Below are 27,562 nucleotides of genomic sequence, written 5' to 3'. Positions count from 1 at the left end.
TTCGTATAAATTGTCACCTCTGGAATTAAAGAAGACAGTTTTTGATTGGTTCTTATATTGGAGTCCTTAGAAGTTTGAAAAATTGTTTTCTCCTCTCCTTTATTTCCAGAGTTTCGAACTTGAACCGAAAATTCGTCTACTCGGTGAAAGTTTTAAAAAGTAATCAATCATTTTTTTAATTGAATTTTAATTAAAATCGTGATTTTATTGTGGAGTTAATTAAATCTTTTTCGATCTTCGTTCAAGCAATTTATTCTTGCCCTCGCCGGTGCTGCTACTGCCCTAAGTGTTTTCTGTATTTGTTTATCTACTACTGATATACAATTTTTGTAAACAAAGGTGTATCTATCTGTTTTCTTTGACCTCGTGAAAATATAGAGGGGGTATATCTCAGTCTATTCTAATATATTTATATATAGGGGCGTACTGTTTAGAGATCTCGGCATTTCTTATTTTATCTTAGAGTAAGTTTTTACAAAACAAGTAAGTTTAAAAATTTAATAAAGTAAATCGATCAAGTCAAGGGGTCTCTCAAGACTTTTTTTGTAGGGCCCTGTTTTTGTGAAAATTTTCCTTAATTCTGTGAAAAGGTGTCATTAATTTTGTGGAAAATTTAAATAATCTAGTTAATCAATAGCAAAAAAATGAAATGCCAATTTTATGGTTTCATTAATTTGTATTTTCTGAAGGGTCTGTTTCTCAGATCCAGAGTTTTGTGAAGGGTGTCCAGAAAACAGACCCGAACTTCGGCTGAGCAGACCCTCCTGTCAGTAGAACCTTGATTATCCAGGTGATCACTGATACCCAAAAACATGATTATCCTTTTCCTGTCAGCCATCCTGCACAGTTGTATTAGTTCAATGAGAGCGACAGAATTGGGGGAAATAGCGCTGGTCCAGCTGATGAGTTATAAGGTCACACATGTGAAGTCACACCATACTTGTGCCTTCCTTGTCTTTCAGTTGTAAAAAAAATTCAGCCAAACCCACTACTTCACCAAACACTAACTCTGGCCATATCGCTATGTTGCAATTTACTGCGATTAGTGAGATGGGTTGGAAGTGAAGGCGCTGTCTATCGATGGTCGCTTCGAGTTCGTTAGGGAAAATATCTTATCTATATCCTCCTTTGGGTTTGAACCCGGGACCCTGACAACAACCTTCACGATGATTGATGAGCATCTTACCACCATGTCACTCGGGCATCAGCCAAACCCACTGTCGCCAGTGGTGGTAGACTGAAGTTTAATTTCTGTGGTTCCAACTTTGAGCTGCAAATGTGAGCTGGTCTCCCTGTTAAAAAGTCTTGCCACCGAGAGCAACAGACCTAAAAAGGTACAATTATTCAATGCTCCACCTATAGTTAGAAAAATCAATGGCAGATGGCAGCACTACACATAACAAGTATTATGCAGAAACAATCTTCGCTTTAGGTTCACAACACGTACACCACATTTCGGCAGGTATCAATTTGTTAGAAATTCTGTAGAGGAATTTGTACAAGGTGCATGTAGTAGTAGTAGTAGTTGTGAAAAAGACAATACGTTTGAACGAACATCCCTTTATACATGAGAAGCTTTTTCCTTACATTGCCCAGGGCAATGTTTGGTTCTTATGTGTGCCTATAAGGGGCTGCCATTTCAAGGCAATGCCATGGGACTTCAACTCTGAGCAATGCCGTCTTAATGTGTGGACCCACCTAGGTACCTCGAGAAGAAAGGCCTCTCAAAAACGGGAACTGTTTGAAATTTTCGAGAATTTTCCAGGTAGAGCCTGAGAAAAATCACTTGGCCTGGGGCCCATGGTGCTCTTAAGATAGCCCTGCCTCTGAGAGGGGGTTTGTAAAACAGTGAAAAAATCCAGGAGTTTTATGAAATGTTTTCACACCATTATGAGGATTATGTGATTTATATAACTTTGTTTTATTTACCTCTCTTATCTTTTTTCGATCATAAATTTTATACTTGTTTACTGACAAAGTGCATAATGGCCCCTGCCCTTGTATATATCTTGTTCAAGCTTAATAAATATTAGGTTCACCAGAGGCACCTGAGTCCTTTGGGACAATGTGCTTATATCACTGAGTGTGGTAGATCCTGTGTGCGTCACAGTTCCTATCACTGTCAGTTCTACGAAATAAACACATTTGTTCTCATTACCAACTTTCATAAAATCTTTTGTAAGCAATGAAGAAAGGAAAAACGAGAACAACGCGGGTAACAAAGAGCCAAACATGAAACTAAAATTTTCATAGCACGGTTAATCCACTTCCAGATTAATCTGAGCCTGGATAAACAAGGTACAAAGGTCATAGCTGGTAAAAAGCCCAATGTGATGGCTGAAAAAAAGATGCCCATAAAAGGTATGGGTGTCAAAATATCAAAAATACAACCACCCAAAAAGTGCTAATATTAACAATGAGCAAATATGATACACTGCCCATAAAAAAAAGTTGTTTTATCTAAGGATGGATAGCTTCCTGATTTATCCCAGCCAGCTCTTTTTCTTGCCAGCATGTGATGGAAAGCACTTAAGCACGAAAAAAGAATACATATCTCTTCATGGCGAGTGCCGCCAAAACCTTCATACAGTCTATGTTAATTTTTGAGAATCCATGTGGACGGGAAAGAAGATATTTCATAAAATTGTGAGTTCATAAATGAGAAAATAAAATGTGGGATATAAGTTATTCACTCATCTTTATTTGATGATTTTCAAAAAAATCACTTGTTTGCTTCATTGTAGCATTTTGCAGTGGTATTTGCAATCATTAATTTTAGCTTCCCTTTTTTTCATTCACTGGTGACAGTTGTATCCACAGCTGTACTTTTTCCGCAAAGTATCTGAAAAATCAGGCCGTAGTTGTTGTTTTTTTGCACATTTCTGCAGCCATCCAGTTGATCTTTTGAAATCCTCCAAGTTAAACTCTGGGCCAAATAATTTTGCTCGTTATTTTAGAATTTTTCCTTCGATTGGAATTTTTACCTCATTTTCCTCAGCCAAGCAATAAGTTCTATTTTAAGCTCCAGAAATCTCTCTTTTTTGAAATATTTTCAGGGTGATCGAACGGCGCTCGATATACTTGCTGCAGAAACAATCTTTTGCTGAATAATCTGATTAGAGTACTCAATGTACTTTATGGAATCCCATAAGTTTTGATAGGGGCGGCTTAAGCAAGGGTGCAGAGCACTTGGGCAGAAGGTTGTAAACAATGAATAAAAAGGGTGAGAAACACAAATAGAAAAAGAAATAAAAATACAATTGACAAAAATATCATTCAGAGTATTAGTGCTTGTCCAAGTTTAGAATAAGCTACCAAAATAGAAGGAACAAGTTGGGATTGTCAAGCATAAATACCAAGTGCTGAAACAGACAAAATGTCTTGTCCGATTTGTCTATCTCTTAATATTTTCTCCACCACAAATGTTAAACAAACTTCATTGCTCACTGTATTTCATTTATTAGCAGGTAAAGAACGCTGCTAAAAAAGTTTTCGGATTTTTTTTTTTTTGCTGACATTTTTTTATAACCTTTTTTCATTCTTGTCCGATTTCGTGAGAATGCCCCTTTATCAGCTCTTCCGAAAATATTCCTTTTCTAATTCAATGGTGTTAAGTTTGTATCAAATTCTTTTTAAAAATTAAATTAATGACAAAATTTTCTTGGGAGGTTTGCACCTTCTCAGTAGCCGCTCCTGATTTTTTCCCCACATTTTTATAACTGATGGTCTTAAGTTCTGCTCGTAAAAATTTCCTTAATGTTTTAATACCAGATCAGTTGAAAAAAAAATTGACATATTTATTTTCAGCATACTGATGCTCGTGAGTAGTGTGGGACGAGCATCTCAAATAAAATGTCAAGTACCACTCCCAAGACATCAACAGATTCTGATGAAGACATGACTGAACCAAGGGTACAATACAATCTATATGTTGGCCTCACTCTTGCAGTATCTTCAAGTGTGTTTATAGGAGCAAGTTTTATAATCAAGAAGAAGGGCTTGCTTCGAATCAGCAGCAAGGGTCAGATCAGAGCAGGTAATTGTCAGCTTTAAATAATTAGAAATAATGTATATCTCTGGCATGTACTACTGCATTCAAAAAGTTCCGAAACTTTTTGTACAGTCAAATCCTGTTACAGCAAAAATCTCGTTTTAATGAAAACTTTTCCAATCCCCCCCCCAAATAAGTTTACATGGGAACAACGCAGACACCTGGAATTCCTTTATAACGAAATTACAAAGAAGTAATGTCTCCGGTCTCTTGGAGTTTGTTATAACAGAATCCCACTGTAATATGGAGAAATCAATACAGATAGAAGGAATCTGTTTATTTGGTGTTTCCTTCGAAGAAGCTACCCCTTGCAATTATGAATTTTTTTACCATGTTCATACCAAAGCATTGGAGGATGTGACAAAAAGGGCTTGCAATCCACATTTACATCTTTGTATGAGCAATGGCAAAAATGTCATTGCTCATACATATAAATGCAGATTGTAAGCAGTTTTTTTTTTGTCACATCCTCCAGTGCCTCCATTGCTGCTCGATGCACTTTTTCAGATCCTGAGAAACATTGTCTCTTAAGCAAATTCTTTACACAAGGAAAAAGAAAAAAGTTACACGGTGAGAGATCAGGCAAATAAAATTGTTACAGACGGGTTGGAATGTGATGTTTTTGACAGGTAATCTGATACCAGGAAGGACCTCTGAGCTTGTGCGTTATTGTCATGGAACAATGATGACATGCCCTTCCAAAGATCTCATTGCTTGCATCAAATCATGCTGACATTTAAGGACTCGCAGGTCGGTTCTTTATGGTATCAGATTACCTGTCAAAACATCATATTCAATACTTCTTAAACCAGCTTATTCCCCTGATCTTGCCCCATATGACTTTTTCCTTTTTCTTCAGATAAAGAATTTGCTTAAGGTGCACTGATGCTCAGGTTCTGGAGAAGTGCAGTGGCGAAAGCATTGGAGGATGTGACAAAAAGGGCTTACAATTCACATTTACATCTTTGTATGAGCAATGGCAAAAACGCGTAATTGCACAGGGCACTTCGAAGGAAACATCAAATGAACAGATTCTATCTATATTCATTATTCCTTAATAAAATAAGTTTTAGAGAACTTTTTGAACTAGGGGTAAAATCATCTGTGTGTAAATCAATGGCATTTTACACCTTCAGTGTTGAGTTTTCAATCGCGAAAAATCGTGTGTGATATTGAGTGCTGTAAATTTATAGTTACGTGAATGCGCTCAATCACAGTTGTACCCCAATTTAATGTAACATATCAACATTTTCATGTGCTAAATCAAGAAGAATCGTTAAATAAAAGGGTCGAGATAAATACAAATGTAAACTCATAGATTTCAAGCAATGGCATTTGAGCTAGGGCACAAAACAGAACACCCCACAAATTTACATCGAAAACTGAATATCTCTACCATTTCCATTCTGAAGGGTCTCAGTTATGTTACTTCCATGTCAACGTTGTTGTTCGACTGATTTATCATATCACTTCTGTGTTCACACACTGCGCCTATTAGAGAAAAGGGTCACCAAGATATAAAAAGTCAGGGAAAACATTTATTTCGATGGACATTTTTCTTCATTTTTTGTCAAAGGTGGAGGGTGAAATTTGCCTTCTAAGTAATCTGGATGGTGTCTGATTTTTATTTTTTTTGTCAAGCCCTAGAATACTGTGTACATACACCTTTTAAATATGTGTATCTCTGTTGACCCTAATTTTTCTTTTTTCAGGATCTGGTGGTTACAGCTATCTTAAAGAGTGGATATGGTGGGCTGGATTGCTATCAAGTATGTCGGGGGGGAAAATGAAATCAACTCCTTTGTTATTTTCATTTCCTTTCAACTATATTGTATATTTCGAGTCATAAAGTAGACTAGTCAGTAACAGGATCATTTCTGTGATAAAATCATTGAAAACAAAAAATAAAGCATTTGAATAATTTATCTTCCTTTTAATGCAGCGTTTCTCAATGTTTCCGAACCTAAAGACCAGTAAAATATCTGAAACCATCCAATGGACCACTTACAGGACATTCCTGTATTTTTAGTTGTTTGAAATTGTTTTTTACATTTGTCCTGTTTTTTCAACGACATTTACTTAAATTTATAATGTTTTCTAAAATCATGAATAAACACGTTTTAAAAAATCATAATGATAGTTATAGCTGTAAATACAAATATTCATCTTGCATATTCGTCAGGTTCAGTGTTTTTTCGTCCAATTTATCTGTGATTTTTAACAATAATAAAGGGGATTTTGTCGACTTATGGCAATGCTTTTGATTATCAAGTGGTGATGTCCCATATTTTACTGTATTTAAGATTCTTGTTCCCTGTATTTTTGTTAATGAAACATGCTTATCTAGTCATTTGAATGTTTCTTTTACCAAATAAATTTTTGTTTACTGCAATTTGTAGCAGAACTTTATTTCCCCACCCTCACCCATTTTTGCAGTAATTAGCCAACTTGCCATAAATTATATATATATCTTTTAACTACATACAATTAGTGATATCCTGTATTTAGGATCATAATTTACCGCATTTTCCTTGATGTATAAAAAACCTAAATATGTAATAATAAATATGAGGGTAAAATTTTTATTTTTTTAACCCATATGGATATCATTAGTATCAATTATAATGAATGAATAATTTTTCATTCAGTTAGATTCAAATTGTCAAGTCTGCCTGCAGACCACCTATGCTATCATCATGGACCAGAGATTGAGAAACACTGGTGTAATGTGTCAGAATTCTAAGTCATGCTATTTTCATGTAGGAAAAATTGACAAAGATTAATTTTTTCCAGTGATATTTGTGTTTCTTGATTCAAAACAAATGCCACTAAAACCATGCTCATGCAGCTGAAAGTAAATCTAACATCTTTAATGTTTTGATTTTTTTTTAATGTTTCAAGATAGACATGTATTGAATATTCTGTGTTGTTTTTTTTTCGTCTTTCTTTAAATTAAATCTTTTTTTGCCCCATTTCCTCTTTTAGTGGGTGTAGGAGAAGCTGCGAATTTCACAGCATATGCATTTGCACCAGCTAGCCTTGTCACTCCTCTGGGAGCTTTGAGTGTTCTTGTGAGGTATGCTCAAATAAGAGATTTTGTTTTCTTGTTTTCTTTACTTGCTTGAATGAGTACATAAATACTTTCAAATCTGCTCTTTATATGAAGTTCTGAGTTCGTTAAATATTTATCACATTTATGATTGATTATGAAGTTTTCTTTTTGAATGTACTTTCTTATTGTTTTTCCAGTGCAGTCTTGGCCTCAAAATTTCTGAATGAAAAATTGAACCTACTCGGCAAAATAGGATGCTTCTTGTGTATTTTGGGATCAACTGTGATAGTTCTACATTCACCCAAAGAAGGTGAAGTTGACAGCATGGAAAAACTTCAGAATTTGATATTACAAGCAGGTATTTTCTTCACTAAGTTAACACTTTTCTCAGAAAAAAGTATTAGTTTTCATTTCAATAATTTTTATGTAGTCATTGAATAGTATATCATGTAATTATACCAATACCCTACATAAAAAATCTAATCAGCTTGAAATATATATACTTGAGAATAACGCCATCTTACGCAAGGCCATCTTAAGAACATCAGGGGCCCCTGGGCTAAGTGATTTTTCTGAGACCCTATCTGGAAAATTCTCGAAAATTTCAACTACTACTTATTTTCTCAGGCCCCTGGGCAATGCCCGGGTGGGCCCATGCATTAAGACGACACTGTTGACAAGATCTAGAAACAACTTGTTATCTTCTAAATGCATGTTTTATTATTCCATTAACTGCCAAATTTTTTTTTTTTTTGAAATTTTTGGCCTTATGCACAAAAAGTTATAAACGTAAAGCACGTAAAATTCCAAAATCTTCAAATGAGGATCATGGCAGCTAAAATGGGTTGAAAATAAAACCTTCTCCTAAAATGTGGCACGGTAGATAGGAACTCTTTGGGGGGGGGGCTATTGCTGTCCAAATCAGACAAAAGCTATTTCATCAAACTTATCAAATCTGGCTTTGGTTCAGGGTGCACATTCTTTTTTCAAGTTTTTTTAGGTCTATCTTAGCACAAAACTCATTTTTGTTCAATGCTCGATTTTTCCACCATATTATATGGTATTTGTCAAAAATACATTTTCGCACATTGTAACATCATAACTCTTTTCTGTTTATTACTGAAACTTGCTGCACTGTCACAGTGAAAGGGGCATATGACCACCCCACCTTGGGCTAGCCATGCATCTTAATATATGCTCTGTTAACATTTTACTTCATCTCACTGGTGGTGAGAATTGATGTTCTGCTGCAAATTGATAAATACAGTCAAATCCCGCTATAATGAACTCCAAGAGATCAGAGAAATCACTTTGTTATAATGAAATTTCGTTATAAAGAGATCCCAAGTTTTAGCATTATTTCTATTTAAACTTATCTGGGGGATTAGGAAAGAGTTCGTTAAAACAATATTTTCTCTATGACAGTATTCGTTAAAACGGGATTTGACTGTAGTAGATTAAAATGAATTCTACAAGAAAAACATTTAGCATAAAAAATATGTGAGATACAAAACATTCATATGTGTATCGTCATAATTATAAAATAATTGGAAAAAAATAATTTTAATCTTTGATTTCATTGAAGAGAGAGAGAACGAAAATTTAAATAGCTTCATTGAAAAAAATGAGAGATCTCTTAAAGAAAAAAATTGGGTAGCTAATATTGCAAGAAATGTCTGGCAATGTGGATGACAATGTTACAACAATGTCTCGAAAAGTAGTTCATATGGTCATCGTGTGTAATCCCTGTAAAAAAAATCTGTTTTTCCTTTTGATTGTATGACAAGTTTTCTTTGTCAGTGAAATATTTACGTGACAAACTACAGATTTTTCAAGTGTAAAAATTAGCACCTATTCAATAATTTGTATTAAAAGTTACAAACTATATGTGACTTTAGCTCTATCTTCTACAGGTTTTGTGATTTATGTCATTTTGGTGGTTGTGATTGCAGTGTTCCTGATCACTTTCTGTGTTCCCAAGTATGGCACAACGAATGTCTCTATATATGTCATAATTTGTTCTGTGATCGGTTCACTGTCTGTGATGGCCTGCAAAGGATTAGGATTGGCTCTGAGAGAGAGTATCGGTGGTGGAAAGAATGAATTCGTCAACTTCTTACCTTGGTTCTGTATTATCAGTGTTATCATGTGCATTGCTGTTCAAATGAACTATTTAAACAAAGCGTTAGATACTTTCAACACTTCTGTCGTTACTCCAGTGTATTATGTTTTCTTTACGACGTTTGTCATACTTGCATCATCTATACTGTTTAAAGAATGGGCCACCATGTCCACGGAAGATATCATTGGTAATTTATGTGGTTTCTTCACCATAATCTGTGCCATCTTTCTCTTGAATGCGTTCCGCGATTGGGATATATCGCTGAACAATCTGAATAACTTGACGCAAAAAAGAGAAGTTTTACAGTCTAGGTATTCTGATGATAATCAAATCACAAATGGCTCAGAAGACAGTTGCACACGGAGGAATAATGAAACTACTTCACTGCTAGAGAGACACTCTCGTCAAAATAGTTTAGAGAACTCTGCTCTATCGAAAATAACAGTCACAGACCTTCCATTATGAAATTAGATCCTCTGATAGATGTTTGTTTTGTGAAAAAAATGTTAATTTATGTGACCTTCTCTTGTCATTCATTTCTTGAGTTCAAGCTCATGAAATGGTTTAGTGTTATTTATACAGTAACCCTCATTACAGCTTGCATTCAGAAATTTTACACTTTCTATTGAAACCACTGTTAAAAATTCAGTGCTAGAACTGAGATAGGGTGGCCAGATGTTCAGGTTTTCTGGATAGTCCCATTTTTTGCTATATTTTGCCCTTGCCTGAAAAAGGCTTTCAGGAAGCCATGCTATAGCCAATAGTGTAATACTGTGATTTAAGACAGAGCTGGACAAATCGGGAAAAAAAAAAAATCTTTAAGCTCCAGCTAATTTTTTTAAGAGCCTAGCATGTTTTTTCCCCTAGAAAATAATGTAGTTTCTGTACTTTTCCTAAACTTAAAGACTCTTTCCCCCATATTGGAAGACACATTATTACGAAATCAGAAAATTTTTGTGTCATACACTTCAGTTTATCAATGATGTGTATAAGATTTTGGGTGCCAATACTGGTTGTCTAATCACCATAGCAACCTGACGCCTGGAATTTGTCCATTCCTGATTTGAGAAAACTGGTCACTGTTGCTGAGCAGGTGTATAATTATTGTGATGGTATTGCGTATAAATTTGTTCTAATTACTGAAAATTAATTCTGTATCAAGTTTCATACTTGGGCGGGGGTGCATTTTCTATCCAGCCAAATCTTTGTACAATGTTACTCCCAGGAACTTGGTATAACTGGACAAACTATCGTTTGTCCTCGTATATATTGATGATTCATGTATGGCAAGAAACCATGTCACATTTTCCAGTGAATTGTTTTCTCTCTCTACCGATAATTCTTCATGATTCATTTAATTGATCTAGTCATTGTTTTTGATTGTGGATAAATTTCTATGCATGTAATTTTATTTGTGTGTATGTCAGAAATAAAAGTATTTATTTTCTAATATTGTTTCAAATATGAATTTTTTTGTGTATTATATTTTGTTAATATCAATTTGTTTCCTTTATCGTATCTTGTTCGGCCTGTCTGTAAGGATATGGGGGGGGGGGGGTTTATCATGCATTTGGCTCACATATTTAAAACCTTATTGGACGCACAAACTTTTTATTCTGTCGGCCATAACTCATTGACACTGGGGCAGGGGGCATTCTCATGCACTTCCCATAACTCCGCCCAAGATTGTTTTGGGTCTGTTGATGGCGTTTGCTGAGGGACAGACATCTCTCAGGCATACAAGAGCCGCGCAAATAAAATCTTGCGAATCCACAGATTTGTCAGCAGTCCTCGATATATAATATCATACTACGATATACTCATTTACCATTTTCATTTACTACAATTGTATAAATAACATTTTGTGCTGTTAAATTTGCAATTCAAATTTTTTATGATATGCAAATTCTGAAAAACATTGGGGTATATGGGAGGGCGCTGTTGAAATTGACCTTCTGGCGCTACACTGTGTTCGCGGTGCGTTGATCGTCAATGGGTGGGGGGGGTCCGTGACATCGAAAAGTTTGGGAAACACTGGTTATACATAACAATAGCTATACACCATGTGTAATATTGTGAAGGGTAACACAGACAATTTAGTCTTAAACCTCCTTACGATAACGGACGTAATATAGCGTCCAAATGCCAGTGGAATAAATTCAAATAAGTTCTGTTTTCTTCCCTCTCCATCATCCCGAAACTTTATGGTAACCCTATCAACTGAAGTTGATGTTTCTTCCCATCCTTTCTTTCTGTACTCCTGTTAATGATTTTTTCCTATACATATAATGTGTCCCTCACGTAAAGAGAGGGTGAAAAGAGAAATATTCTGTGTATCGTCCTCTTATCTATTACACTTTTTCCTTTTATGTATATTTTCTTCTCCCTTTACTAACATGCGGTTAGCTTATGAAGAGTTCACTAGATTTATCACTGATTCGTCAGATAGAGATAATCCAAATTTGATATCAAAAGCTTGTACGTGAAACCCTTCCACTGGGCTTAGATCACTTCTATCCATATACATGCTGAGAAACCGAGTTTCTCAACCACTAACCCCTGCCAGGTTACCGGGGCCCGCGTTCATTTTTTCAGAGCCACTCTTAGGAGTGTGTGACTGGTAGTCGCACCGGTCCCATAGTTTGGGGGAGGAGCCGTACTTGCGGTAATAGAAGTGAAATACTGATCAAAATACTATTTATCATCAAAAATACATTTTTTTCGTAGTAAACAAAGTGTATGAGCTTCAACTGAATTGATTCTGGAATTTTGATCAATTCTGGGTTTTCATCTCTCATTTCTAAATTTCAGTCAATCAATCCTAGAATTATTTCTCTCATTAATTCTGAGTTTCCCCAAATTCTGGAATTTTTTCGATAGCCGAATTTTTTTCTTTCATTAACTCTGAATTTTCATTGGTGATTAGATATTGTTCAGCATTCTTGTATATTAATTTTTGAATGCTTAATTCTTCTCCCCCACAAAATACATAAAATCGGGATAAGAAGCCCCGAAATTATATATATATTTTAAACCGGGCCCGGTGGCCTTGCATTTTTCCCATTTAGTCCCAGTTGATCATGAGATTTCATCGTGTCATCGGGGATTTAGTCCCCGTATGACCGGTATTTCTATTTGAGGAAAGAAATCTTCCCGACCACGGGCTTACAAACAGTGCCGTCTTAACGCATGGGCCCGCCCGGGCCTCAAGAGAAGAGGGGCATCACAAAAATGAGATCTGGTTGAAATTTTCTAGGATTTACCAGGTAGGGCGTCCGAAAAAAGCACTTGGCCCGGGGGGCCCATGATACTCTTAAGACGGCCCTGCTTCCAAAGGCCGAAAATGAAAAGCAGAGGCTGCTCTGCAGCTGCGCGACTGCTGCACCGTTCGCCGATCTGGGAATGGCGTCAAATCCTAGATAAAATGAGCAAATAAAATTTAAAAAAATAATTTTGTCACAGTGAAATTCAAGCACTGAATGTATCGTTTGGAATGATTAACAATGAATTCTGATTTTTGATGCATTTCATCTGACCGACAACTGAGTTTTCGGGTTCGTTTTACTAATGTTGCGTGTACTTTGGATAGACGCTAAAATGTTTTCTCGTGTGCAAGAGAATTTTGTCTCTACCTGCTCTCTTTTGTCTCTACCTGAGAACCACTGCTATAGACTATATATATACAGTGCACGTAAAATGATGAGGTCCTCGGCGACAAGGGTCAGAGATGTTTTGTTGGTCAGTGGAATATGCAGCAGTGGTTAAGAACCTTGGATAATACGTTTTTTACTGTTAGAAAAAAAAAAATTTCCTCTGTAATTGATTACATTAATTATCCAATAATTAGTTTCTACAAATTCTTTTATTTATTGTTTAATGTCTTTAATTTTGGTTTTTTTTTAAAAATTAATTCAAAAACAAAACTAAAAAAACCAATATTTTTAACATTTGTTTGAGATTTGGAAAAAAATATTCATTGAATATTTTGATTCCCTTATTGATTCCAGCCGCAACAACTATAAATTAATGTTTCTTTGACACTTGACTGAATTTCATTACTCTCTTCCTGAGTCGTGTGTTCACGACAGTAGCAAATCTAAGCACAACATGCTAATAACACGAGGTACCAATGTAAACAAACAACGAAACGAAACAGTTTGAGTAAATAATGGTATTTTTTCTTGACCGAAATAGGAAAGTGGAAAACAAATACGATCGCTAATCGAAAAAGAAACTTCTACAACGCAAAATTCATATGACACAGTTTTGTGAATAGAAGTCAAAATATAAAGGCGCATACACATTAGCGTGCGGATCATGCAATGAAAGCATCCGCAATTGGTTGTTCAATAATTTGTACGGTGTTATGAACGATTCTTGAGCTGTTTCAAGTGGACCCACCTGGAATCGGTTTTTTCAACGAACACAAAGGAAGTTTGTGTACCCACGAACGGATTAGAACCACTGCAGGGATTCGTGCGTTACAAGATCGGCGCGATAATGTATATGTAGTATGATTCATAGTTTTTTAAAGAATTGAAAAATTTAATTTTTATCATTTTAATTTTCCTGGATATAATCAACATCAATTTTGTTTTCCATCTCGCACCCCGAAAAATGCTCGCGTGCATCCCCGATCGGGAACCACTGATATACAGACTGCGTAGAAAAGTCACTTAACCTATAATAACTCGCGAACTGTTTATAGCAGAAGCATACTTCTAGTTGGAAAAAGTATCCAAATAACATGTAGACACATCAGATACGTCATTCACATTACAGGACAGGAAGGGAGGTTGATTAGAAAGTTGTTGCGCAGCTCTGACACAAAAACAGAGAAACTAAGTTAATTGTAAACAAGAACTCGAATTAATTCTCAGTTTTTTCATTGAGATTTTGCTGAATTTCCATAAAATAAGCCCAGAGACGTCTCAACAGCATCATAGGTTCCCCCGGGCAAAACTAAGTTTTCTGAGCACCCCCCAGCTATAAGTACCACCTATAAATTTGCATGCTTACTCTCCCCAGAATTTTAATTAACCACATAAAATTGTCATGAGACCTCACTGGCACTTGAGGCTCCCGAGCCGTGGCATTTCCAAGCCTCAAGCAAAATAATTTTTCTTAACCCCCGAACACTTAAAAATACCCGCTTAGCAATTTACATGCAATGACATGAAATTAAAAATATTTGTGAAAAATGGAGAAAAAACCATCTAATAATGCTAAAGTATGGGCTAAAAATAGAAAAAAAATGCATTTGAAAATGCCAAAAAATGAAGAGGTTGAAAAAAATTGTTAAAATATGCCTTTAAAAATACCGAAATATGCATAAGTATTATTATGCTCTAAAAAGTTCTTCAATGTGCCCCATGGAAATATTGAGGAAATATACGTTGAATAAATGCATTTAAAAATGCCGAAAATATCCCTAAATAGAGTAAATATGCGCAAAGAAATGGGGAAAAAACCTTAATTTTTTTTAAAATTCAAAAATTTTACCTAAAAATGAAAAATATCTACAAAAAAATTTTCAGAAAAATGGAAGGAAATATGCGCAAAAAATGAAAAATTAAATACGCATATTAAAAGCATTGGAATATGCCCTGCCTAAGAGAAAAGAAAAATATGCATTAAAACTGAAAAATATGCGCAAAAAATGAGAAAACGTGCATTTAGCAGTGCAAAAATATGAATTGAAAAATTCCTAAAAATGGGTCCCTAAAATGAACGCAAATCCATGATTTTCTTTTGAAAAAATTAAAAAAATTTGAAGAACAAAAAGATACGAAAAATAATCTTAAAAACATTAGTATAATGCGATTAATAGAAAAAATGCTAAAAAAATATTCATTTATCCTGAAATTTCGGTGATTTTATGCATTTATATGCAGAGTAACTATAAAAAGTGCTAAAATATGCGATTGCATATGCACTTATGCATTCGAATATTAACCGGCTTCTACTCCTTACAATCCAAAATAACATATGAGAAGAAAAAAACTCAATATATGTAATTTGTATTTAGCATTTGCCATCGATAAAATATAAATAGCTGCACCATTTTGACATTTTATAGGATTTTTTCCTCAACATTTTCAATGGAGTCATTGTATGATGTCATACAAGGAACGTAATAAGATATAGTGTTCGGGAAGTGTTCTTTTTTTCTATTTTTTAAATAATTATTGTTTTCTCGGTTACGGTCAAATGCTCCACCAACAAAGTTCAACACACCCACAATGAGCCAGACACACACAAAGAATGGGAAAAAAATAATAATAAAAAAAAACGTCTGGCTTAATATTATTGTTATTTATTTCTCCATCATAAATACAACAACAACTAAAGACACGACAATAGATGATAAATTATTCTTTACAACTGACTCGGAAGCATTCATCTTAAGAAAAAATAACACTTTTCTGCCTCTGTCTATTTTTTTCAATAGAGTAGTAAAACATATACGCACTGATATTTCGGATAAATATGGCCGCTTCTTGTGTCTTCTAAGGAAAAAACGATATGGTTATAATTGGCACCGCACAGTTTCCCTCCACGTTTGTTTGTACGCATATCCGTAAATTGCCTAGCGACTTATTGCAGTCAATTCACGATAAGTCGAACTCCCATAACTCGAATATCTGTTCAAGTCGGAGTTTTCACTCAATCCCCGAACTTTTTCCGTATTTGCATGGCCGGATGTTGAAAATCCTGCGAACTACAGGCCGCAGAAGGCGCTAACTGAAGGGGGCAGATTTTTTAGGGAGCTAACTGAAGAATTTTGGTTTTTTAGGGTGCCAACTCAAGGGGAGGAGCGCTTTTTTATCATCAAAATATCGTCCGCTTACACTTGAAAAATGTCGAGAACCGGCCCTGCGTATATTTCTCTGATAAAATTTCCCCTTAACTCTCGATATTTTCTTCCTTTAAGTTGAAATCAAGTATTAAAAATGCGGGTATAAAACAGTTTCCCCGCGTTTAAAATGCTGCTTTTTCCACAACTTTCTTCCGTTTTTCGTAATTCGATTATCTCAGCGGATATTGCACTTGGAAACGTGGAATATTTTTAGTAGGTAGCAGGAGAGACAGAGCAACAACTTTCTAATTCGGTTTTTGGGTACACGTATTTTCGGTTTTTGGTATACAACCCCTTGCAAACATGAATAACATATCTGGGTACTACACACTATTTGGATACTTTTTCTAAGTGAGATTATGCTTTTTAGGATCAATGCTTCACCAGTAAAACGTCATATGCCCCTATTATCTAGGCACCCTGTACATTATGTAAAACATCATAGAACTGGAACTACTGCTGTCACCTTATCAATTAAAAAATACAACTGTTGTGATTCTTCGAATAAAACTGATGATCGCTTATTGATTAGTGTGCCTCAGGGAAAAACTCAATAAAGTGTGACATTATTGACAAATATTTTTTGAGCAATAATATTTGTTAAATTATCAAGTTAGCTTAGAAATTTTAACAGTTGATATATCATAGGCTCCGGAATGTAGGGACCGAGGTCATTTGAGTTTCCCCTCCCCCTAATAAATTTTGTAAGGGGTCTGAGCCAACCCAATAATTTCTGAAAAAACAATACAATGCAACTTCCTCCTCCTACGTACGCGCGTCCCGTATATAAAGATCAGTAACTTTCAGCCCCTCCAATGTTTCGGCGCCTCTGGTTGATATTTGTGTGAGGTAAACTAACGTTAGTAAGATGCGCAGAAGTAGTCCAGAAGATCCTTCTTCACATGGGCGGAGATACGGTGGGCCATAGGGAGCGTAGATGCCCCCCCCCCCCAGTGTCAAAGGAGGGTCGACTGATCTAATGTATATGTGTATATATGAATTGACATCATAATGACCGTTCCCCCCCCCCCCCCAGACTCAAGTTTTACTCCACCTAATCACCAAGAATATAAACCAGACTCGGACCAAAGTAAACGCTCGGAAAGTAGTTGTTGAGGCCCCAAAACCATTGTTGCCCGACAGTTTTTCGCCTATTTCGGGCATTTTCCCAGCTCTGAGGAACTTTTAATGTAGCGTATCGTTCAAGTCGGGTCCCATTTGGTGTATATGCAAAATTTGGCGACGATAGATCTAAAATGCGCGATGACAGAAAAAAATTCTTTAGGAAACTATGATCTGCACCAGCGGTTCTCGCCCTGTGCTCCGCGGAGATCTTGGGGCTCCGCGTGCGAGGGACTTGGTGGACCGCTCGAGGAGAATAAAATAAATTATTAAATTTATTACAAATAAAAGGCCTACGGTGCTCCGCCATAGAAATTATGTACTAAAAAGGGCTCCGCGAGCAGATTTCTCTTAGAATCCTACACTTACGCGCAGGGCTACCACGAAATGCTTGGTTAGCTCCAGAGCAAACGCGCATTTTGGCACCTCTTTGTAATGTTGAAGAATTGCACGAAACCCTGATTTATAGAAACATCAATACGAAAAATTCTAGTCGTGCGCCTTATTAACAAAGACGCACGCAGATACGAACAGACGGGAGGGGGGAAGATCCACTAAAACTTCCAGAAATCTCTCTTACGTTGATTTTCAAATAAATATACATGAGCGACATTCATGTCATGTCATATGTCATAAATATACACGTTTCGAGGAAGTTGTCCTCTCCGCTTGTTGCTACGCACACATGCACCTCGTTCACATTTATCTGCAGAATTTCGAATGAATTGGGACATGTTGGAATGTGCGTGTACATGTTGTGAACCTATCGTGAAGTTTGTTACCGTGTAATGCTAGCTATGTGTACTCCTGCCATCCGCCATCAATTTTTCAGACTATGCGTGAAGTGTAATGATCGGAGATGTGTACCATTGTAGGGCTGCTGTTCTCTGTGGTGAGACTTTTTAACGGGACCACTTGTTTTTAATACTTTCTTTCAAAACGAGCACAACTCAGGTCTATCACCACTTATGGGCGATTTACTACCTAGTGAGTTGTGCCGGAGGTGTAACTGTGTGTGTACCTAACAGTCTGAGTGCATATGTAGTGTTGTGTTTGATTTTTCAGTGCTCCCATCTATATTTTAGAAGTGAAATGAGTGATGTGTTATGATTGAATTGGTGCTGTTTGTAGGTCTGTTGCTCTCTGTCGCGAGACTTTTTAACGGGGAGATCAGCGCGCATTCGTGTCTTGAAGTTGGGAACCATAGAAATCCAACTTCAGCCGACCACCACTATGGCGACGGTGGGGTTCGAACCCGGGTCCTCGCGATGCGAGTCCGTCACTATGACCACTCGACCACCATAGCGGCTGTTTTTAATGTATACTGTACTTAATACTGTAAGATGTGCGGGAAACTGGTTGTTGTTGCCAACTGGTGGGTTTGATGTCATTTATGAGCCATTAGCTGATTGCTGTCACCGTCCCATCGCATGAAACCGATGGCCCAGACGAGAAGATTATGGTGCGAGTCCCTGTAGAGCCAAATGTGAATTTTATTTCCTGAAATCATCCTCTCTACACGAAACAACCAGTTTCCAGCATATCTTGTAAAACTTATACGTGTTTGTTTCTTTTGTATAAATTTTTAATATTTAATTATACAAATACAAATACAACGCCACAACAGGCAAAATGCCCAACGAGATGGCTGAGGAAAAGATGCCCATAAAAATAGTGAGGAGCCAAAAGCATACAGATGTTAATGCAAAATTGTTTTCGCATCGGGCTGCAAATGCTGTAAATCTGATCAGTTGATATTGATATCAAATAAATAAATTATTCATTGATTTATTTAGTTCAAATGTGTGGGAGAAGATGGCAGTGATAACTTGATACGGGAGTGGGTTGAGACACCAGACGGTTTTTTCTCACATTTCTTCATCATTATTTTGATGAGAACAGAGAGAAAACCGGTTACACACTCGCTATGTTGGTGGTGGCGAAAATATGCGCAGACACATCTGGCTGGACGTCGTCCGTCCGTCCGTCCATTCAAGAACACGAAGAATGGCCTGGTGAAGGCCGAAATAAAAACCACGACGCGAGCACATTTATTTCTTGTATTTTTATGATCGTGATCGCATCACGTGATCAATTAAAATGGAATTTAAAGAATAAATGAGAATAAATAACCCTGTGAAAGAGATTATAGAAAACCATTCCATTGAATACGCAATTGATGCTTTATTTGTGTTGGCCTTTGAATAACATCCGTGCATATTTGAGATCGATTATAACGCCTAATTATTTTTAAATAAACACTTCGGCAGATTATGATGGTTGTGGTGCATTCGCGGCCTTGGTTCTTTTTTTTTAATAAATGAGATTTTCATACGTGAATTGCGCATGTTTTTTTTGAATGGGCTCAAACTGAAATCAAGTTGTTTGAATGTTCACCGTCTGTACCATACATGGCCAACACATGGCCAACGGGCCAAATGTGGCTGTAGGAGTTATCTGATTTGGCACGCTACCCCAAACCTAATTTTGTGGAAATGAACTAACGCCGCCTGAGTAGCTGGCGGCACATTTATAAATGGCTCAAGTGACTCGCAGTATATTTCCATATCACTTAAGTGCTCCGCGGTACATTTGCACACCACTTAAGGGATCCGCGCAGTGGGATAGCCATTGCATCAATGAAGTGGTTCGCGGCACATTCCTGGATCATTTAAGTGAACCCCGATTAATTTGCAGATCACTTAAGTAATCCGCGACACTGTTATAGAGCACCCGAGTAGCTGGCGACACATTTACAGATTACTTAAGTGACCCGCAGCACATTTGCAGATCACTTGAGTGAACTGCGGCACAGTTTCAGAGCATTTAAGTTGCCCTCGGTGCAGTTCCATCACTTATGTCAACCGCGGCACAGGTTCAGATCACTTAAGTGACCCACGGCGCATTTCCAGGCCATTTAAGTGATCTATAGCACATTTACAGATCACGTAAATGGCCTGCGATGCTCTTTCAGATCACTCAAGTAGTACGCGACACCATAGTTGGAGATAGACTTGGAAGTCTGGGGGCTACGGTCATTATTGCTGGGGGGGGGGCACGATGATGATGATGTAAATTCATCTATACATATATGCATTAGATCAGTCGACTTCACCTTTGATGCTGGCGCAAACACCCTCCAAAAGGTTCAGCACCCTTGGTATAGACCATTGTTTCCCAAAGTGAGCAATATCGCCCCTCGACGGAATGGTCCGTGGGGGCGATAAAAAACATGACTTTAGACGTAGGATCCTATGGGTTTGTTTGAGTTCGAGGGGGGAGGGAATGACAGAAAAACTTTCTGAAGAAGGGGGCGATGGAACAAAAAAAGTTAGGGAAACACTATGGTCTATACCAGAGTTCAAGCTTTTTCTAGTCGCGACCACTGCGTGTACCCATCATCAAAAGAAGGAAAGTTTGACATAAAAATATATTTGTTAAACAATCATATGCTCCCTGTTTGACTCGGACCCCGTGTCCCGTTAGGCTTATCCGTTAAAATGCCACTGGGTGAATCGAGATACCACGGTATAAATTGTTGGTCATTGGGCTTCATGGAAAAATGTTTGGCCCACAATGTCTGAAAGGTTGAAAACTCTTTGAGATCCACGTTGGATACCACGTCTTTTTTTCAATAATTAAAAAACTATATGTTACGGAAAGATGACAGTGGTGTACGCAGGATCTACTTTAGGAGGTTGCACGCGCAGGTTAATTTAAGGTTTGAGGGGGAGCACAGAGAGAATCTCCAAGAAAATTTGAGTTTTTAACCTTCAAAAGGCATTTTTAAAATTCATAGAAGTTGATAGATCACTAAGGATTTTTTTTCAATACTATAATGTTTTTACAAATTTCATTTAGCTTTCGATCATCTTGGGGAAGAAGCTGTATGGGCCCCCCCCCCCACGTGCATCTTTTGGGAGGGGGCATGGAGGACAATGCCTAGCGTATATCGAATGAATTGACATCATCATTCCCCTCCCCCAGCAATCATCATCGTAGACTGCCCCCCCCCAATCTCCGCCTATGAAGGGAGGCATCAAGATTTTATAAGACGCTTCAGAGTATGTGTATGTGTGTGGTTGAGTGCCACCCTCCCCTCTTCCATATCCAGACAAATTGCTCGATTGTTTTCTTTCCCCCTAACATCGTGCGCATTTCGTATTATGTTGAAACTTTGTTTCATTTGAAAATACGCATGTTTTACACATGTCGTGTGTGCGTTAATATCAGAAGAAGGAGAGGTCACGATGAATACAAATGTGCGACTTTTGTGAGAAGACGCTGCGAAGGTACCATCCTTTGTGAATAAAGGCATCGTGAATAACACCTGCTGTCCTACTGTGCAGGTGGCTGCTACTACTGGTGTCATCAGGAAGCTATATATTCTAGAAACCTTGATCAGGAAGATCTTTTAAAGTGAGGGTAAATGGGGTGGGCGCTCCGAAGAAGAATTGGGGATGGGCATTATATAGAAACGACCGTTGCAACTGTGGTTCCTCCATAGCACAGGTGAATCAAAAAAATAAGAGAAAAGTCGCCAAATATAGGTGGATATAGTGGCAAGAAAACGAAGACTTCAATTGGGAGTGCACGATGATTGTGCTTATCGCTTGCCCCCCCCCCCCCTCATTGGAGGGATGCTGCATGGCACCACAAACGGGGGAGGCTGACAGGGCTCTAGCCATGGGGCCCGGGTAGTTCTAATCATTTTTTGCTTTTTTTACGCTATAAATTAACTACGGAAGGAGCCTGTAAAATGTCTGACCGGAGGGCCCGCAAAAGATCCCAGCCGGGCTGCTCCGGTTGCCCCAGCCTAGTTACGGGCTTAGTCTGGGATGTATGGAATATATATCCCAGAGTAGTCCGCGTCCATTTTAAAGCACTGAATAGGCATACATTAATATCACCAGCTCTCCACGACGCCCTTAACAAAGGATGGTACCACCTCCAAGAGCCCTGACACATATTTTGAAAATTCCGGGATCCTTGAAGATTTTGAGATGGGATCACCGGGTATATACGAGCTCCTGTTTATAGTCAACGGGAGCTGTAAAACAGGTGAAGTTATCTGAAGTTTATTTAAAAGCGGGATGTATGGTCACGTCAAAATATGCATCCATGAGAGCTAACAAAACGCAGATTTATTAAAGGGTCTCCTAGGCCGATGTCCTTTCAGCCTCTTATCCGTCTTCAGGGGTGGCACTTGAAGCTTTGCATCCAGGCGGCAAGCAAGCTCGAGCCGCCCCTGCTCCCCAGCATGGTATGGAGGGTTTACATCCCTTAAGAGATAGAGCCGGGCCACGTCTGGTTTTGCAGACATCACGTAAAAATGTGAAGAGATTCGCTGCATTTCATTTTCATTACTTATCTAGGGGAGGGGGGAATTTAAGCCCCCTGAGGGCGTGGTAGCCCAGGTCGATAAGATACTCGCCTAAAGTACCAAAGGATGTTTAGAGGTGTCGCGAGTTCGATACCCGGTTCATCCTTGTCTGAAAATTTTCATGACACAGGGGTACAACAGAAAAACGGCGACATGACCGCAGAAAAAATTGCTACCGTAAGGAGTCCCCCATCGAGAGGTTAGCGCACCAACCTCTCGATGAGTATATAAAAAAAAGCCTGCCGTTCGGAATCGGCAATAAATTGTAGGTCCCGGGGTCTAATTAGCCTTCGCATGCAGAAAATGACCGTGGTGCTACAAAAAATGATCAAATATTATCAATGACCCCCCCCCCCCCGAGCCCCCTACGTTCCGGTGCCTACACTCCTTGGTCGTAATTGACCAAGTACGAACCGGTAGAAGATCAAACAAAACACGTGTTGTTTTTTTTCAGTCGTTTTCATGGCCAAGTCAATATAGGGTCGCGCATGCTCGCTCGCTCGCTCACTGCATGCATATGCATATTATGGAGTCGTCGGTGCGTACGATATCATTCCGTTGTTGGAAAACGGACGTGTTCGTTCAAAGGCACTGGTTCAACAACAACAACAAAAAAAAAGATGACTGTTTGTTATGCGTCGGGCATAACCTGCTACTGCACGTGTTTCACCCTCAAACGGTTAAAAAAAAAAACCCTTTCGCTTCTTGTTTCTTTTGGCATGAAACGAATTGTTTTGCTTTTTTTTTCTCATCTATATAATAGTAACGCAGAAAAAAAAGAGGGTGGTGATCGCGCGATGATTTTCGTTTGTTCCGCGAGATCGCGAGATATTGCGGGATAAGTTATTATTATAATAGGTCTTATTCACATTTCTAAATGGATGAATGAAACGCTTTGTTTGATCCATAATAAACATCCCCCCTCCGTCCCGTCCCCCGTTGACTTCACATATCCGAGCTAAATTTAGTTATTTTCTCGGATCGCTCTTACCTCGGAATACCGTGAAAGGAAGTAACGCCCCTGACATTGGATAGCAGCAGCTTCTTAGTATACGCAAGTAAAAGACCGCTACACACTACTCCAAGGGTGCTCAACCAACCATTACCTCCTAAAGATACATATACTGCGAGTACATCCTAATCTAGGAGGTAATGGATGTGAAGATCGAATGGATGTAACCAACACCATCTATAGCAGAAGGCCTCGTGACATCACTGAAAAAGTTATTTCAACTGTAGTCATTGGATATACTGAAAAAAAAAGGTAAAGATATATCGCATGCGTTGGCTTACTATATCCAATGGCTACAGGTGAAATAACTTCTTCAGTGACGTCATGAGCTTCGCGCGGAGATGGTGTTGGGAGATGTGTATAGATGGTGTGTTGGCTCAACCCCCCTTAATAGAGTGCGAGCCACTTCAGTGGTTTGAAAACGTGTCGCGGAAAACTTAAGTGATCTGCAAAAGCACTGCAGGGTCACTTGAGTAATCTGTAAATATACCTCGAGTCATTTAAGTGATCTGGAACTGCGCCGCTGGCCGCTAATGTGCCGCAGGTCACTTGAGTGGTCTTGTAATATGCCGTTGGCCAATTAAGCGATCTGGGATGTGTCTTAAGTCATTTAAGCTTTCCAGAACTGTGTTGTGTGTCATATAAGTTATCTGGAAATGTGCCGTGAGTCATTTGAGTGGTCTAGAACTGTGCTGAGTATCGCTTAATGGATCTGAAAGTATGCCGTGGGTCATTTAAGTGATCTAGAAATAGCTGCAGGTCACTTAAGTGATCGGGAGCTGTGCAGCAGGTCATTTGAGTGATGTGGAACTGCACCTAATTAATTGCACTGCCTAGAGGTGTACTTCCAATTAGGAAAAAGGATCCAAATAACGTGTAGACCGTATAATACGTCATTTATATTGCCAGGGGTTGTGTATAGTTTGCTTGCAAGACTCCTTTGACACATCGTTTGTTCCATGATGTGTCAAAGGAGCCTATATACTTTGTGTACCTAATGTTTTTTTTTTCTTTTTTATTATATGTTTCAAATTACGCGCAAAAAGTTGGTTCAGCAGGACCGTCTTAACAGCCGGGCCAAATGGTTTTTCTAAGAACCTACCTAGTAAATTCTAGAAAATTCCAACCGGTTTTCATTTTTGTGGGGGCCCTCTTTTCTCTTCAAGCCCATGCGTTAAGATGGCGCTGTGGTTGAGTATTCTGCTCGGGTAGTCGAGAATCAAGTCACCGTGTTCGAGAGATAACGATGCGTTTCGCACCGTCTTCGTATTTTGTGAGCCGCCGCAAGTTTTTGAAATAAAAAGAATCAACTTTTGATATACGGGCACCCTCTCCTGAAAAAACATAATCAGAAAGTTGTTGCCCTGTCTCTCCTTAGGCCAACCCAAAAAAAAAAAAACCTTCCACTTTTCCAAGTGGTGATCTCTGAGGAAGCAAGATCACTTAAGGAAGTCGTGACATATTTACAGATCACTTGAATGACCCACCGCTTACGTGAATTTCTTGATCAATCTTGGTGAATTATAACATCTAAAGGGGCCTAGGCAAAAACTCCATAGCACTTAAATGGCCCGTGGTACATTTATAAATAATTAAAGTGACTCGCGGCACATTCCCAGATCACATTCACATAAGTGGCCCGCGACACGTTTTCAGACCAATAAAGTGGCCCCTTTAAAGTTGTTGAGCACCCTTTCTATAAACGGATTTATCGTTATATCGAGCACCCTAGGCTAGCGAGGTTTCACTGTATTGGGAAAAGTTAAGTCTTGAAAGTTTTTGGGACATTTAATTTTAGCACGTGAAAAATCGAGACTTTTTTATCGATCGAAGCTTAGAATTTCATCGATTTGATTGGTCGTACGAGCAATACGAGTCTTGTCCCTTGTTAACAAACAAATACAGTGAAACCTCTGAATAACGGGCACCCATGAAACCTGAATTTTAGTCCCCCTTAAAATAGAAGTGCCTTTTATTTGAATGTAAATGAATTCTTACTCACAGGAACACGTATCAGGACATCGGTTCTTTAAATAGAGGTATCCTCCCCGTACTCGCATATCCCTTAAACGGAGGTTTGACCGCACACATACAGAAGACCCCTAATACGTCAAGAATTTTCGTGGGCTTCCAGCATCGATTTTCACAGTAAATTTAAGATTTAAAAAAAAATTGAGAAGAGAACAGAACTCTGCCAGCCCCTCCTAGGTCATGGCTCCCCACGTACTGCAGCGCCCCTAGGCTAGGATTTTGGTGGATCCCACACAGTGAATTTGAAAGTCCTGGGTTGCGGGGCATTTCTCATCAATTTTTTTTTCACTTGTCCTCCTATAGTATATTCAGAGTAAAAAAAAGTGATGAGAGAGAGAAAATCGTCCCGGGCTGGAGCTCGATGGCCTCCCCCGACAGAGGCATGTCCTAAACTTCTGAGAACTGTCTTAACATTGTCATGGGCCTCGGGAAAAATGGTGTTCCGGGCAGGGCCTGTTTCTCACATGGGGACGAAAGGGTGCCCTGGGCTTCTCAAATTTTCAGGGTACCAAAATAAGTTTTCTTTTGTATTTTAGGCACAGCCCACTCGAAGCACATTTAGCACTCTGCTTTTTTTAGGCATAGGTCACATGTCCCCTGCTTACATCTCTGCCTAAACACAAAATACGGGGGGGGGGGGGGGGAGCGCAACTAGATGCGTCGTCACCCGGGGCAAGTGCGCATTTTGGCGCCCCCTTGTAATGTTGAAGGAGAGGTTTGACAATAAAATTAATGCCCCCCCTGGTCCAGCGCCAGGGGCACGAGACCCCCCCTAAAATTAGCTGCTTTTTTATTTTTGGCACAGTCCACGTGCACTCCCTTCCCCTGCATGTCTTTGCCTAAAGGGGGAGGAGGGTAACTGTAAAAAAGGGCACCATAAACAAATTGCAAGACCATTACTCATGTATATACGCGTTGTGGGTATAATTACACTATATATATATATACATACATAAATATGCTACAAAGGTTTCCATGAAGGCTGCCATGCCGATAATAAATGTGGACGTCATCACGTTTCTTCCGGAAGAACAAAAATTCGTATTTCCCAGGGCCCCCAGTATTAGCTTCTTTTCGTATTTTAGGCACAGCCCCCCCACCCTCCGCACTTGTCTGCCTAAACACAAGGGCTCCTCAAAATGAGCTAATTCATATTTACCTAGGAGCCACAAATTTCCAGTGCCTTAAAACTAGCAGCTGCTTGTATTTTGGGCACAGTCCACATGCAGGGCCGCAACTAGGGGCGAGCAGGCGGGTCCCGTGCCCCGGGCGCTGGACACAAGGGGGCACAAATTTCATTCTGAAACCTCTCCTTCAACATTACAAGAGGGCATCAAAATGCACGCTTGCCCCGGGTGACCAAGCATCTAGTCGCGGCTCTGTCCACATGCCCCCCCCCCCAAAAAACCAGGGTTCCCAAAAATGCATATTTGCCCGAAGGGGGCCGTCGGACATGATCATATTTCACGGTGAATACAGCGAAAGAAACAGCTGATAGCGATGACGAATCAGATTGCGCAAGACCATCCTCTCTCTCTGTCTCGCAGTGTGAAAAGCATGTGAATATTGGCAATGCCCTTATCGTCTACTCGAGAAAAGAGGACGGCATTGCCACCTGATTTCACCTTCTTCCTGTCAGATGACGATGACTTTTCAGCACCTCCCTCCCTCCACCCGTTCCGCAAATCCCCTTACGTACTACTATTACTACAGCCACGTTCCCGCTTAACAGGCGCGTTGGTGGTCATTGAAGAAACGATGACGACGTGGTCATCTCCGTTTTGGTCATCATCGTCTGTTCATTGAAATTATTTACGATTACACTCTGCTGCTTTTACTCTTTTTTTTACTACTTCTCATTCATTTTTTTTTTTCCGAAAATAAAACAAGCCAAAACTATGAAAGAAAGAAAAAAAACTTACGCTGAAAA

General features: G+C 38.7%; 1 protein-coding gene across 4 annotated transcripts; it reads left to right on the top strand.

Moving 5' to 3' along the window:
• Positions 1 to 27: 27 nt before the first annotated feature.
• Positions 28 to 10,675, top strand: spict (magnesium transporter spict). 4 transcript variants are annotated; one of them, XM_089249591.1, is made up of 6 exons: positions 28 to 159; positions 3,808 to 4,036; positions 5,764 to 5,820; positions 7,037 to 7,127; positions 7,301 to 7,461; positions 9,017 to 10,675. In XM_089249591.1, the coding sequence occupies exons 2-6, from the start codon at positions 3,853 to 3,855 to the stop codon at positions 9,688 to 9,690; spliced, it is 1,167 nt and encodes a 388-aa protein (XP_089105717.1). In that variant the 5' UTR covers positions 28 to 159; positions 3,808 to 3,852; the 3' UTR covers positions 9,691 to 10,675. The 4 variants fall into 4 exon arrangements, with proteins under 4 accessions (XP_089105717.1, XP_089105720.1, XP_089105718.1 ...); XM_089249594.1 differs by lacking the exon at positions 28 to 159 and adding an exon at positions 262 to 383; XM_089249592.1 differs by lacking the exon at positions 28 to 159 and adding an exon at positions 316 to 464.
• The last annotated feature ends 16,887 nt before the right edge of the window (positions 10,676 to 27,562 follow it).

Source organism: Pholcus phalangioides, unplaced genomic scaffold, assembly GCF_987345545.1.
Source record: "Pholcus phalangioides strain wild (caught in Gottingen) unplaced genomic scaffold, Ppha-v1.0 ptg000022l_1, whole genome shotgun sequence".
Taxonomy (NCBI): domain Eukaryota; kingdom Metazoa; phylum Arthropoda; class Arachnida; order Araneae; family Pholcidae; genus Pholcus; species Pholcus phalangioides.
This window is presented reverse-complemented; position numbering and strand designations above follow the sequence as displayed.

Bases quoted from the DNA above. Each gene is read 5' to 3' on its own strand.
- spict (XM_089249591.1), top strand. From the start codon at position 3,853: ATGTCAAGTACCACTCCCAAGACATCAACAGATTCTGATGAAGACATG. The intron at 4,037-5,763 runs GTAATTGTCAGC...TTCTTTTTTCAG, and splicing joins CAAGGGTCAGATCAGAGCAG to GATCTGGTGGTTACAGCTAT. The intron at 5,821-7,036 runs GTATGTCGGGGG...TTCCTCTTTTAG, and splicing joins GTGGGCTGGATTGCTATCAA to TGGGTGTAGGAGAAGCTGCG.